This window comes from Camelina sativa, chromosome 19 (assembly GCF_030686135.1).
Source record: "Camelina sativa cultivar CO46 ecotype springtype chromosome 19, ASM3068613v1".
NCBI lineage: Eukaryota > Viridiplantae > Streptophyta > Magnoliopsida > Brassicales > Brassicaceae > Camelina > Camelina sativa.
In genome coordinates, this window is record NC_141898.1 from 6653330 (window position 1) to 6664204 (window position 10875).

General features: G+C 38.1%; 3 protein-coding genes across 8 annotated transcripts; 1 reads left to right on the forward strand and 2 right to left on the reverse strand.

The window, feature by feature from the left end:
- On the reverse strand, positions 1 to 3345 carry LOC104765253 (ubiquitin carboxyl-terminal hydrolase 25). Its single transcript, XM_010488938.3, has 8 exons — positions 3165 to 3345; positions 2382 to 2844; positions 2210 to 2285; positions 2038 to 2130; positions 1699 to 1785; positions 768 to 1618; positions 549 to 674; positions 1 to 369 (listed from the first exon to the last, which is right to left on the reverse strand). Exons 1-8 carry the CDS (start codon positions 3343 to 3345, stop codon positions 258 to 260), a joined length of 1989 nt encoding a protein of 662 aa, XP_010487240.1. The 3' UTR covers positions 1 to 257.
- A 586-nt stretch (positions 3346 to 3931) lies between these two features.
- LOC104765255 (putative sugar phosphate/phosphate translocator At3g14410) lies at positions 3932 to 6627 on the reverse strand. 5 transcript variants are annotated; one of them, XM_087501655.1, is made up of 8 exons: positions 6144 to 6627; positions 5544 to 5651; positions 5395 to 5429; positions 5157 to 5269; positions 4782 to 5043; positions 4421 to 4689; positions 4157 to 4330; positions 3932 to 4024 (listed from the first exon to the last, which is right to left on the reverse strand). In XM_087501655.1, exons 1-7 carry the CDS (start codon positions 6243 to 6245, stop codon positions 4200 to 4202), a joined length of 1020 nt encoding a protein of 339 aa, XP_087357781.1. In that variant the 5' UTR covers positions 6246 to 6627; the 3' UTR covers positions 3932 to 4024; positions 4157 to 4199. The 5 variants fall into 5 exon arrangements, with proteins under 5 accessions (XP_087357781.1, XP_087357782.1, XP_087357783.1 ...); XM_087501656.1 differs by lacking the exon at positions 3932 to 4024 and adding an exon at positions 5752 to 5989 and having other exon boundaries at positions 4038 to 4330; positions 6144 to 6432; XM_087501657.1 differs by lacking the exon at positions 3932 to 4024 and adding an exon at positions 5752 to 5989 and having other exon boundaries at positions 4038 to 4330; positions 5375 to 5429; positions 6144 to 6387.
- On the forward strand, positions 6577 to 9509 carry LOC104765256 (glycolate oxidase 2). Of its 2 annotated transcripts, none has more exons than XM_010488942.2 (12): positions 6577 to 6928; positions 7079 to 7234; positions 7352 to 7476; positions 7605 to 7651; positions 7788 to 7865; positions 7953 to 8077; positions 8192 to 8258; positions 8390 to 8452; positions 8548 to 8617; positions 8710 to 8810; positions 8898 to 9002; positions 9091 to 9509. In XM_010488942.2, exons 2-12 carry the CDS (start codon positions 7098 to 7100, stop codon positions 9274 to 9276), a joined length of 1104 nt encoding a protein of 367 aa, XP_010487244.1. In that variant the 5' UTR covers positions 6577 to 6928; positions 7079 to 7097; the 3' UTR covers positions 9277 to 9509. The 2 variants fall into 2 exon arrangements, with proteins under 2 accessions (XP_010487244.1, XP_010487245.1); XM_010488943.2 differs by having other exon boundaries at positions 6740 to 6928; positions 7079 to 7238.
- Positions 9510 to 10875: the final 1366 nt, after the last annotated feature.

The window sequence follows — 10875 nt, forward strand, 5'->3', positions numbered from 1 at the left end:
TTTTGTATTATACAGAATGAGATATCTATTAATTTTTCCTTTTCCGGTAATTTACTTTTTACTCTCTTCCAAAAATGTAATACTGTAATAATAAGAGACCCTCACAGGAAAAAAATCTCGATCCACTCTCACTATTCACACACCAACCAGATGGGTTAAGCAATGATGGAAAATGAGGACTGAGGAGAGTGTGTTGTAGGGAACCAAGTAGGGGATTTAAGCATCCAAGTCATTTTGGTTTAAGCAAAACCAATGGTTCACGAGTACTTCTTCTTGCTAATTTCCCAGATACGGTTTACCAGATCTGCTTTTAATTCCTCTGGAATCTGCGATTTTAAACTTGTTTTTACATCTTCAATCAACCTCCTCCTGCAACAACAAAAAGATCCAACCATCCACAAAATGAATTAACATATGATGATTATAATGAAGCACGAAGCTAAAAGAGGTTCCAAATATATGCAAATTCTAGCTACTATACTCGAGCAAGAGGTAGTGAAAATATGAGAAGATTAGGTGAGAACAGAAAATAGTCAGGTTTCACTTACTTGAAGTCGTTACCATCTTCTCCTCCTGATTGCTCTGTGCGCAATCTCTTCTTGGCACGCATGGAGATTTGTACCTTATCATACCATCCACATGACCGTAGATGTGACAGCGCATCTTTCTTCAGGCTGAGGAAATTTGCAAACACAATCAATTATAGGTTAGCTATGGCGTCAGATACAATCTTGAGTATTAAGCAAAAGGCACAAATCTGAAATTACCTCTCTTTTATTGCTTCAAGTTCATTCCGAGATGATTCATCTTTTCTGAGCAAAATGCAAGGGTCTTCTTTTGTTGAAGAGCCCAAGGCTTTGGCTTGAGTGGTAGTACCACCGTTCTTCTCAATTTCCTGGTGATCAGTTTCATTTTGTGAGCCATTACTCTCGCATGGATTAGATTTATCCTTGTGGTGATCACCCCCATTGCTGGAGCCATTACTATGCCCATTGGGTTGCAATGCCACTTTATGATTACTACTACTACCTGGTGCACAGCCGTTTTCTTTAACTCCATTGCCACCATTTTCAGTACCAAACTTTCTCTCCTTGCCAGAGAAAACTCTAGCTGACGAAACTGATACACTATTCTCTTTGTTCGCCTTCGGAGCTATGTTCTCATCTTGGTGGAAAGAAAGTAGTCTACCATTGACCGAGGGAGAGACCCTTTTGGCATTAAGGTTGACAGATATCTTCGCATGTGGCTTTAGAGGCGCCAATTCAACTTTGGAAGGAAGCAGGTTATCCTTTTGAAGGGCCTGCTCGGTTCGTGGTTTGGGTCCAATGAATTTATGGGGCTTTGTAGGAGCCAGATTAGCCTTCTGGAAGGACTGCTCGGCTTGACGTTTCATGTTGAAACCATTAAGGGGACCAATAAACTTCTGGGGCTTTGATGTCTCGCAGCCATTAACCTCAGGAGATGTAGTCCCATTGGATGTTACCAGAGTTTTAGCAGATGCTGGCCTCGGGTTGGAACGGCTGAAAAACAGGATATAAGCTTTCTCTGACAAAACCTCCTGCAAGGTGGAGCGTGAGACAAGAGAATCATTGCAACAATACCATTGGCCCAAGGAATCCTACACAAAGGAGTTTAAGAAATCAGCAAGCAGTATAAGAGTTCGCGTTGCATAAAAATTTTGAATGGCAAGAGACGAACCTTAACGTATGCATAATAATGCCCAGATTCAGGAGAAAATCCTGCATGCACAATTATTCCAAAAAGCTTGTACTCCGTTTGAGGGTCCTGCAATTTTTGGCATAATAAATCACTTAACAAAAAGTATGAATTGAAAGTACAACTTAAAAATATATGAACGCTGCAACTTCATACTATATTCTATATGCAAATCATGTCAAAAGGATTAATCAGGTTTTAATTCCAGTTAAATGCTACACTATAACCTTGAACTTTCTAATATGCATCTACCTAGATTTGTAACATCACTAACAAAAACTGGCAATAAAAAGCTTAGTTGAAAGTGTCAGAATCTTGTACCTTGCTTGCTTTACTCATGAAGTTCGAGAGAACCAGAATCTCACCAAATGAAATGGCTTTATCAATCTTCCCACCATAAATGCCCCCAAACCTCTGCAAAACCAATTTATTAAAACAAAATAAAAATATTATATCTAAAATAATTGTCATATACAGAACATGATAAACTTACTTTCAATTGAATGACAAGGACATTAGGGGATTGGAGTATAGACATCTGCTTCCTTGCCGTCACCAATTTCGTACAGCTAAACAAATGGAAAAAGTTGAGTTAAAAAAACAACAGAACCTCAAACAGAAAAGAGTCAGAAAGAAAGGACAACTAGAAGATTCAAATCACTTACCTCTCACATCTATACTTATTGTTGCCATCTAAAATCTCAGGCTGAAAGAACTTTTGCAACGATTCCTTCAATGAGCTACTGTTCAAAATTTCAAGACTGATATCCATAATCTCATCAGCTTTATTAGACTCCGCACCACAAGACAAACACTTAACCTGGCTCTGCAAAGAGCCACCAAAAATCTCCTTCACAGCAGTATTGCCATTAAAGGGCTCGTTACCCTTGATTCGCAACTTCTTCAAGCGGAGAGATGTATTGTGGCATGCATCAATGACATACCGCAAGAACTCATGAGCGTCTTCTTGACGACCAAACTTAAAATGCTCAGCAAAAATTTTAAGGCAGCTTGAAATCTTGTTAGGCGCATCGGTTGTTAGATCCACACTAAGAGACCTTGCTATTCTTCTCTCAACTATGCAGAAAGGACAATCCCGTTTACGCTCCCCATCCACAAATGAGTCGCCTATCAAACAAATCGGTCCCGAGGGAACACATCACCAACCAAAAGGCGTCAGAAAAACAAATGAATAATAAGAAGGAAAAAAAGCTCGTAAGAAATAGAACTATCTCTCTGATAAGCAAACTACAACAATACCAAAACCTGTATGAAGCTTAACTTCCTAATGTAAAAGTCTCGAATCACGTATCAGCCAATAACCTTAAAGCGTGGAATCAAAACGGAACACGAGGGAGAAGTAATCTAATCGAACAAACATAAGAATAATAATAATAAAAAATCTCTGCAAACGAGAGAGAGAGAGAGAGAGAGGGAGAGAGGCGTACAGTGAGAGGAGTGTTTATGAGTAAGGCAGAAATTAGCGAGAGGAGGAGTGTAAGTGAGGCACTGAAGGACACTATTGAGGTAGCAGGTGTTGCCGAGATTTCGTAACCCTAAGGGAGGACCATTCCTACGCTTCTGACTCAGTAGACTCGGCATCCAGCTCATCTGCAGTTTATATCCCATTCAAAATCGGTTATTCTCCGCCGGAGAAAACCACAGAAGCAACCGCTCATCGCTGACTCGCCGCAACGGCGTAGCCAACAGCTGCGATCGCATCTCCTTCCGCCACCACCACCAAACAACAACGAGGCGTTTGTTTTTTTCCTTCTCTGTCTCTTGTCTCTAATTCACGCGCTTACGCTTCCCCTCGCCGTCGATTTCTAGTAGAAATTTTATGAGAAGATTTAACGATTTCGGAAAGGGAAGAAGAAGATCGAATTCGATGAAGGTAACTGCCGAGGGAAGAGACCCGCCCAGCAACAAACCCCACAAATCCTTCGCGAGGTTATAATTACCCCTTCTCCCTTTTTTTTTTTTTTTTAATTAAAAAAATATAAATTTCCAGGTTGGTGAACAAAAAAGGAAATACTCGTTACTGGGCTTTTAGGCCCACCTTTTAAGCCAATAGGAAATCAGAACACATTTATCTCCATTTAATTATATTTTAATTTAAGCTGATGATAACAATTAATGTCAAAAAAAAAATAACTGATGATTTATATACTATTATTACCTAAAAACAATATTTAGGTCTTGAAAAGGAAAAAAATCAAGCAAGATGAAATCTTTTTATTCTTTTTTCTGCCATATGTGAATGACAGATGATCTGTCACAGATCATCATATTATTAAACCTACAAAATCTGTGAATAAAAATGATGAGAATCGAATAATTTGATTAGATCTTTTTTTTTTTTTCTTTCTGGTACAGATAGTTTGTGTAAGTTCTATAGTTCGGACGGTACATATGACAAAACAAACAATCAAAAGATTACCTCAAAAGACTGACGATGAGAAACTACATTTTTTAGGCCTTCATCATCTCTCTGTATTAGCATTAGCTTGTGACACTAACGGTATTGATTCACCATCAGCTGGAGTTTCTGAAGGAACTTTGGATGCTTCCTTCTTCAGCTTATGGTTGTTATAAGCTGCTACACCGGCAATGGCTGTGTATGACAAACATAAGAGGAAGCTTGATGATAATGCTCATGATTCTAAACCAACTAGTATGTGAATGTGAGGAGTCTTTGTCTTACCAATGGCGTAACCGAAAAGATTGATTATTGTGAGTTTTGTATCGGCAAAGAGAAGAGCTGAGACCAAGACAACCACCCAGTCCTTGACAACGCCAGCAACTCGGATAGTGAGAGCGCTCGTGTGAGAAATCACCAGGAAAACAGACAAGTTGAGGGCAAATGTACAGAGGGAATTTAGGGTCAACACTACAAAATGGAAGTTCCATGTGCCATTGCCTTCCATCTTCGATTTCTCTAGAAAGATCCACGGTACAAACAAGCAAATAGCACTGCAAAAAGGAGGCACTTAAATATAAAATAAACTTCAGGCTACAAAATAAGAGAACTGATTTGAGATGGCTTCTTCTTCGATTTTACTTACCTGCAGGGGCTCACGTAGTACATAAGAGAGATTGGGTTTAATTTGATGCCCTTCCTCTTGACAAGAAGTTCCATGAAGATGAGCCTCAGTGCTTCTCCAACGACACCACCCATTTGGTAAACCACTCCAATCCAGTTGATATTTAATTCTCCATAAGAAGCCACTAAAACACCGAAACTTATGATAGACATTATCAAAAGCATCCTGCAGCTCATCATTTCAAGTCCAGCAGCTACTCCAAGAATAAAGACAGCAACAGGCACTGCAAGTATGATTCAAGAATATATTGGTATACAACAGTCCCTCTTACTTAGATATTTCAGAAGAAGTAGACATAAGACTTATGAGGAAACGGGAGCAGGAACAGTTTCTTACTTATAGCTTTCAACATCTGCGCAAATGCAACTGATATGTATAGGTAGGCAGTGTTTCCCAACCAGAGGGTCATCGCAAACATTGCACCTATTGGAATAACTGATGTAACGTATCTGAGTACATAAAGTAAGTTATTTATTACTTAACCATAGATCAACACTACATTGATAATTAAAATGATGGGTATTTTCAACTACTCCAAAATCAAAATTTCTTACGAAGTCTCTTTCTTCCTTACATTTCTAGTGTCATTCCTTCCTCAACCTTCACGATCTTCATGGAAAAATAATTTAAGAGTAAAAAAAGACCAAAAGATTAGAATCTTTGCATTCATTACTCTACACTTACGAACGTCCAATGCAGAAAGATCATTAATTGCAAGATTACCTTTAAAACTTTGGTAAGAAGAAAGCACAAGACAGAGGAAAAGATCATATGGAGTAAAGTCAATCCAAGCGGATAAGGGAAATTTATTTCCTTAGATGACAAAACCCACTGCAGAAGAGCAAGTCAAAAGACAAGAACGTTTTAAGTCGTGAAACAAACTTTCATTAACACAACCATGTCTTGAGAGCAAAAGAAGGAAATCGTTAACTGTTACAATTTGGACTCAGTGGTGAACTCTGATGCATAAGCAAATAACAAACAGGTCGCCCATTAGATACACTCAATTGCTCAGCAACAGTCCTCAAGACTTAAAATTCAAGCTTATGTGATTACAGTTTATCCTCAATTCTCAGGGATTACAGAAGCAGGACTAGCCAGAAAATCAAACAGAACGTACGAGCACAATCCACCAGGTTAAGAAGAAAGCAAACGCAATGCGATCAAACCTAAAAACAAGAACATTACACATAACCTATGCTTAAATGAACACCTGATTTTGATCGGGTTTACAAAAAAAAAACGAAAGAGTAATAAAAACAATACGATGCGAGACGAGAACACAGATCCAGGGAGAGACAGAGTATGAGATTTAAGATAAACCTTATTGAAGAAGATTTGACCACTAGAAAGTGCGATGTAGAGTAAAATGTAAGCATAGGTCACGAATTCATCTCTCATAAAGCCTTTGCTCCGATCCGCCATTGAAACTAATAATTATAAATCTCCGATTAACGAAAACGTTTTCCCCTCTGTTTCTTCTTTTTCACTTTTCTGATTACTTTGTGTTCTTCTTTCGTCTTCACCTTCACTGAGTGTGTATGTATATATATTTCACTTTTCAATCATCTCAAATCTCAAACAAATCAGCTAAAATAAGAGAGACGATGACGACGACGACGTTGTTTGTTTTGCATATTTATGGGCTTTTTTCCTTACCACATTTAAAGCGGCTCAATAGTTTTGGGCTTTTATGCTTCAAATTAGGCCCATAAATCCTGCTCTTCTTACGCTTCACACTATTTGGTGTTGTTCTGTGTTGTCGTCTATCATCAGTTTCATCATCCATATTTGGATTTATGTAGCTCTTTAACAAAAAAGAAAGAAAAAAACAATTTGGTTTGTGAAATTATTATTATTTTTCCTCGAGAACGTGAACGATAATACTTAAGAAAATCTAAGGAACACACAAGTTGCTTGTGTGGATTAGACACAACCCATCCTGATCTTTGTCTGTATCTCCTCAACGATTCTTCACCTCCAGCTTCTCATCCTATCAAAGATATATATTATTAACACTTGAACCAAAATAGAAAAGTTAGGATATATATGATATAAGCTTTCAATCAACTCCCTTCATCTCTCCAGAGAGCTTCATTCCCACCAAGGTGTGTGTGTTGTGAGATTATATGTTTCAAGACCAAACAGAGACGCTGTGTTTTGAATTCTTGAGATTACAATAGTTGTTATGACAGTCTGAAACTCTGAATTACACAAAAAGGTGACTAACTTCAGGCCTTTTTAACTCTTTTTGACAGAGACAAGCATCGTCGGAAGATGGAGATCACAAACGTTACCGAGTATGACGCCATCGCAAAGCAGAAGTTGCCTAAGATGGTTTACGACTACTATGCGTCTGGTGCAGAGGACCAATGGACTCTTCAAGAGAACAGAAACGCTTTTGCAAGGATCCTGTGAGTTTTTTTTTTTTTTTTTGTTATGATAAGATTATATACACTTTTTATTGTTGTTGGTTTTTACAAGAGATGTGATTTGATATGCATACCTTTGGCTTTGGGATGATTTAATAGCTTCCGGCCTCGGATTTTGATTGATGTGAACAAAATTGATATGGCAACAACCGTCTTGGGGTTTAAAATCTCCATGCCGATCATGGTTGCTCCTACTGCCATGCAAAAGATGGCTCACCCTGATGGTAAATAAACGTTTGCTTTTTTTCCCTGAAACATTATGTAGAAACCGAGTCATTGTATAGAGTGAAAACTAGCTTTTGTATCACTAGAGACAAAGACTAAATCATGTTCCTAATGGAAACTGATTCAGGGGAATATGCTACGGCCAGAGCTGCGTCTGCTGCTGGAACTATCATGGTATGTTATTCTATTGTCACGAATGGTTTCATCGAAAAGAAGATTTTTAACCTTCTCGGTGTTTAGAGCTTCTTAGTCCACAATTCATGCATACCAATGTCTCTGAGTTGTGATAATTTCTTCCATGATATTTCAGACACTGTCTTCATGGGCTACTTCTAGTGTTGAGGAAGTTGCTTCCACAGGGCCAGGGATCCGATTCTTCCAGCTCTATGTAAGTAATCTAAGTCGCTTGATAAACAATCCTGATATATCTGGTCACACTTGATGATGGCTCATACGTTATGATTGTTCCGAGTAGGTATACAAGAATAGAAAGGTGGTTGAACAGCTCGTGAGAAGAGCCGAGAAAGCTGGGTTCAAAGCCATTGCTCTCACTGTAGACACCCCAAGGCTAGGTCGCAGAGAGTCTGATATCAAGAACAGGTAAAGCCGCATCAATGGAAATGTAATAAAGAGTTGATTAACTAGACTCGAACATGCAAACATAAGCTAAATAAATCTTAGACTGATTAACGATGGTGTGTTCTTCTATTACAGATTCACTTTGCCTTCAAACCTGACATTGAAGAACTTTGAAGGTCTTGACCTTGGAAAGATGGACGAGGCAAGAATTGATCCGATAGTATCCATAACTTTATTTTGAAAAGTGGCGATGATCCACTCAAAAATTTGTTCTAAAGCATACTGTTTTGTTTCCTGATTATGTTCCTAAACTTGTTATGTTTCCACCTGCAGGCCAATGACTCTGGTTTGGCTTCATATGTTGCTGGTCAAATTGACCGTACCTTGAGCTGGAAGGTAAGAGAACATAACAAATTATCAGATAACACAGCAAAACCAAGTAGTTGGAAACAAAAACATGATTCAGATTACTCTAAATTTTTCATCTACAGGATGTCCAGTGGCTCCAGACAATCACCAAATTGCCAATTCTTGTCAAGGGTGTTCTAACAGGAGAGGATGGTGAGTTACCATCTGACAAACAAATGTTAACAACACGTAAGTTTCATAGGAATACCTACCTGACAAGGTCAACTATTATTTTCACCATGCAGCAAGGATAGCGATTCAAGCTGGAGCCGCAGGGATCATTGTGTCAAACCATGGAGCTCGTCAGCTTGACTATGTCCCAGCCACAATCTCAGCCCTTGAAGAGGTAGATCATTCTCAACTACAAGCATCAATCTTTGTTCTCAAGAAAGTCTTTTGTCCAACAATTTCAGTTCTGTTCTCTTGTGTTCAGGTTGTCAAAGCGACACAAGGACGAGTTCCTGTCTTCTTGGATGGTGGTGTTAGACGTGGCACAGATGTCTTCAAGGCACTTGCACTTGGAGCCTCAGGGATATTTGTAAGCATCATATTTTCTGTTCACCTGAAAGCCAACTTGAAACCATTGACAGTAATAACACAGTATTTATAATACCCTCAATCTATAGATTGGAAGACCAGTGGTATTCGCACTAGCTGCTGAAGGAGAAGCTGGAGTCAGAAAGGTGCTTCAAATGTTACGAGATGAGTTCGAGCTAACCATGGCACTAAGTGGGTGCCGGTCTCTCAGTGAAATCACCCGCAACCATATTGTCACCGAATGGGATACTCCACGCCATTTGCCAAGGTTATAGAGAGAGACAAAAGAAAACAACAACACAGAGCATGTAATGTCTAAACCTATTCATATTCTGATTGATCACATGGCTTTTTACTCTGTCTTTTTTTCCTTTTTTTAAAAAGAAATGTATTTTTCTCCCTATATCGAATCACAAACGATGCCTAGAGATTCTCTGTAATGCTATTTGGCTACTTCTACCTTCAGTCCATTCTTCTTGCTTGTACAATAAATGTTGTTTCTAAGCTATCCATGTATTCTATGATCTGATAGACACTAGCATAGTCCTATCTTACATTGCTCAGAAACCTCCCACCCACGCAATTCAATCTGTGACACATACTAACAGCAACCAGAACCTTACGAAAGCTAGCAATGAATACAGATCCAGCAAAGGATAGAGGTTTATAACAATCAAATGATCAAATCATATACCTCATTGAAGAAGATTCGCCTCAGCTCCTCTCTGGCTGCTCTCTGTTCTCTCTAAGGTGGTGACTGGTTCTTCCGCTACCTCCCGCAAACGCTGCGTTTGTGGGTGGTAGCGGTTGCTAGCGATTGGAACCAATCACACAAATCGCTCCCAGTCGCTCCAAATCGCTTCCAATCGCTTCAAACCATTGAATTTCAAAAGCTGTCTCCCGCAAGCGTTTGCGGTTGCGGGCGATTGCGATTGATTTTTTTTTTTTTTTTTTTTTTTTTTTTTTGTAAAAAAACTTAAAAGAAATCAATGATAATGAATTTTTTTTTGTTATATCTTCAATCTATCAATTTTACTCATTAAGGATGGAAAAAAATGAAATACGAATATGATTGCAGAGATTATAAAATAAACAATTAGAATTAAATAATATTCCAATTAACAATAACCCAAAAAACTTGATGTAAATTTAATGGCACATCGTACATAAGTTCAAAAAAATCTAAATAAATATAATATTTTATCAGAAATTTAAGAAAATAAGATTAATTGTAAAAAATATTAAAACAAATCACCAGTGACTCATCTCAACTCTCACATGACTATTCCTACCGATGAAACTACTGAGCCAAGATCTAAGAGAAAAGAGAAAAGATCTACAATCTAAAGCATATGTTTTGTCATTTATCAAATTATTTGATTAAATTTTTAGTGAAAAGCCAAATGCATAAAGGAATAAGTATTTCAATATGAAATTTATTTGTTTTTTGAATAATTATTTTAGTATCTTTTTAATAAATTTTAATTATAAATCAAGTTTAATAAAAAAATAGGTGTTTTTAAAATTTATATATTATATATCACATGTATTATGTTTCAACCGCTATTGCACCCGCTGATCAACCAGTCGTAAACCTCCCGCAAATGCACCAATTTTAAACCGCTAAACCAGTCGTTCAAAACGCTTAATAACGCTTGAAACCGCAATCGCCCGCTTCCGCAATCTCTCGCAACCGCAACCGCAACCGCAGCGTTTGAACCAGTCACGCCCTAACTTGGTGTAAACTTTTTTCCAATTTCTCAACCTCAACGACTGTGTTGGGCTCTGTGTCGCATTGTAAAGCCCAATAAAAAGAAAGAAAAACAATTGGTTTACGAATAATTTATTTTTTCGGGGAACAGATTAAGAACGAT

Bases quoted from the DNA above. Each gene is read 5' to 3' on its own strand.
- LOC104765256 (XM_010488942.2), top strand. From the start codon at position 7,098: ATGGAGATCACAAACGTTACCGAGTATGACGCCATCGCAAAGCAGAAG. The intron at 8,618-8,709 runs GTGAGTTACCAT...TTCACCATGCAG, and splicing joins TGTTCTAACAGGAGAGGATG to CAAGGATAGCGATTCAAGCT. The intron at 9,003-9,090 runs GTAAGCATCATA...CTCAATCTATAG, and splicing joins TTGGAGCCTCAGGGATATTT to ATTGGAAGACCAGTGGTATT.
- LOC104765253 (XM_010488938.3), bottom strand. From the start codon at position 3,345: ATGGGATATAAACTGCAGATGAGCTGGATGCCGAGTCTACTGAGTCAG. The intron at 2,131-2,209 runs GTAAGTTTATCA...TTGGTTTTGCAG, and splicing joins TCCTTGTCATTCAATTGAAA to AGGTTTGGGGGCATTTATGG. The intron at 1,786-2,037 runs GTACAAGATTCT...CAAAAATTGCAG, and splicing joins TCATGAGTAAAGCAAGCAAG to GACCCTCAAACGGAGTACAA.
- LOC104765255 (XM_087501655.1), bottom strand. From the start codon at position 6,245: ATGGCGGATCGGAGCAAAGGCTTTATGAGAGATGAATTCGTGACCTAT. The intron at 5,430-5,543 runs GTAATCTTGCAA...TTTTCCATGAAG, and splicing joins TTCTTACCAAAGTTTTAAAG to ATCGTGAAGGTTGAGGAAGG. The intron at 5,270-5,394 runs GTAAGGAAGAAA...TTATGTACTCAG, and splicing joins GAAGGAATGACACTAGAAAT to ATACGTTACATCAGTTATTC.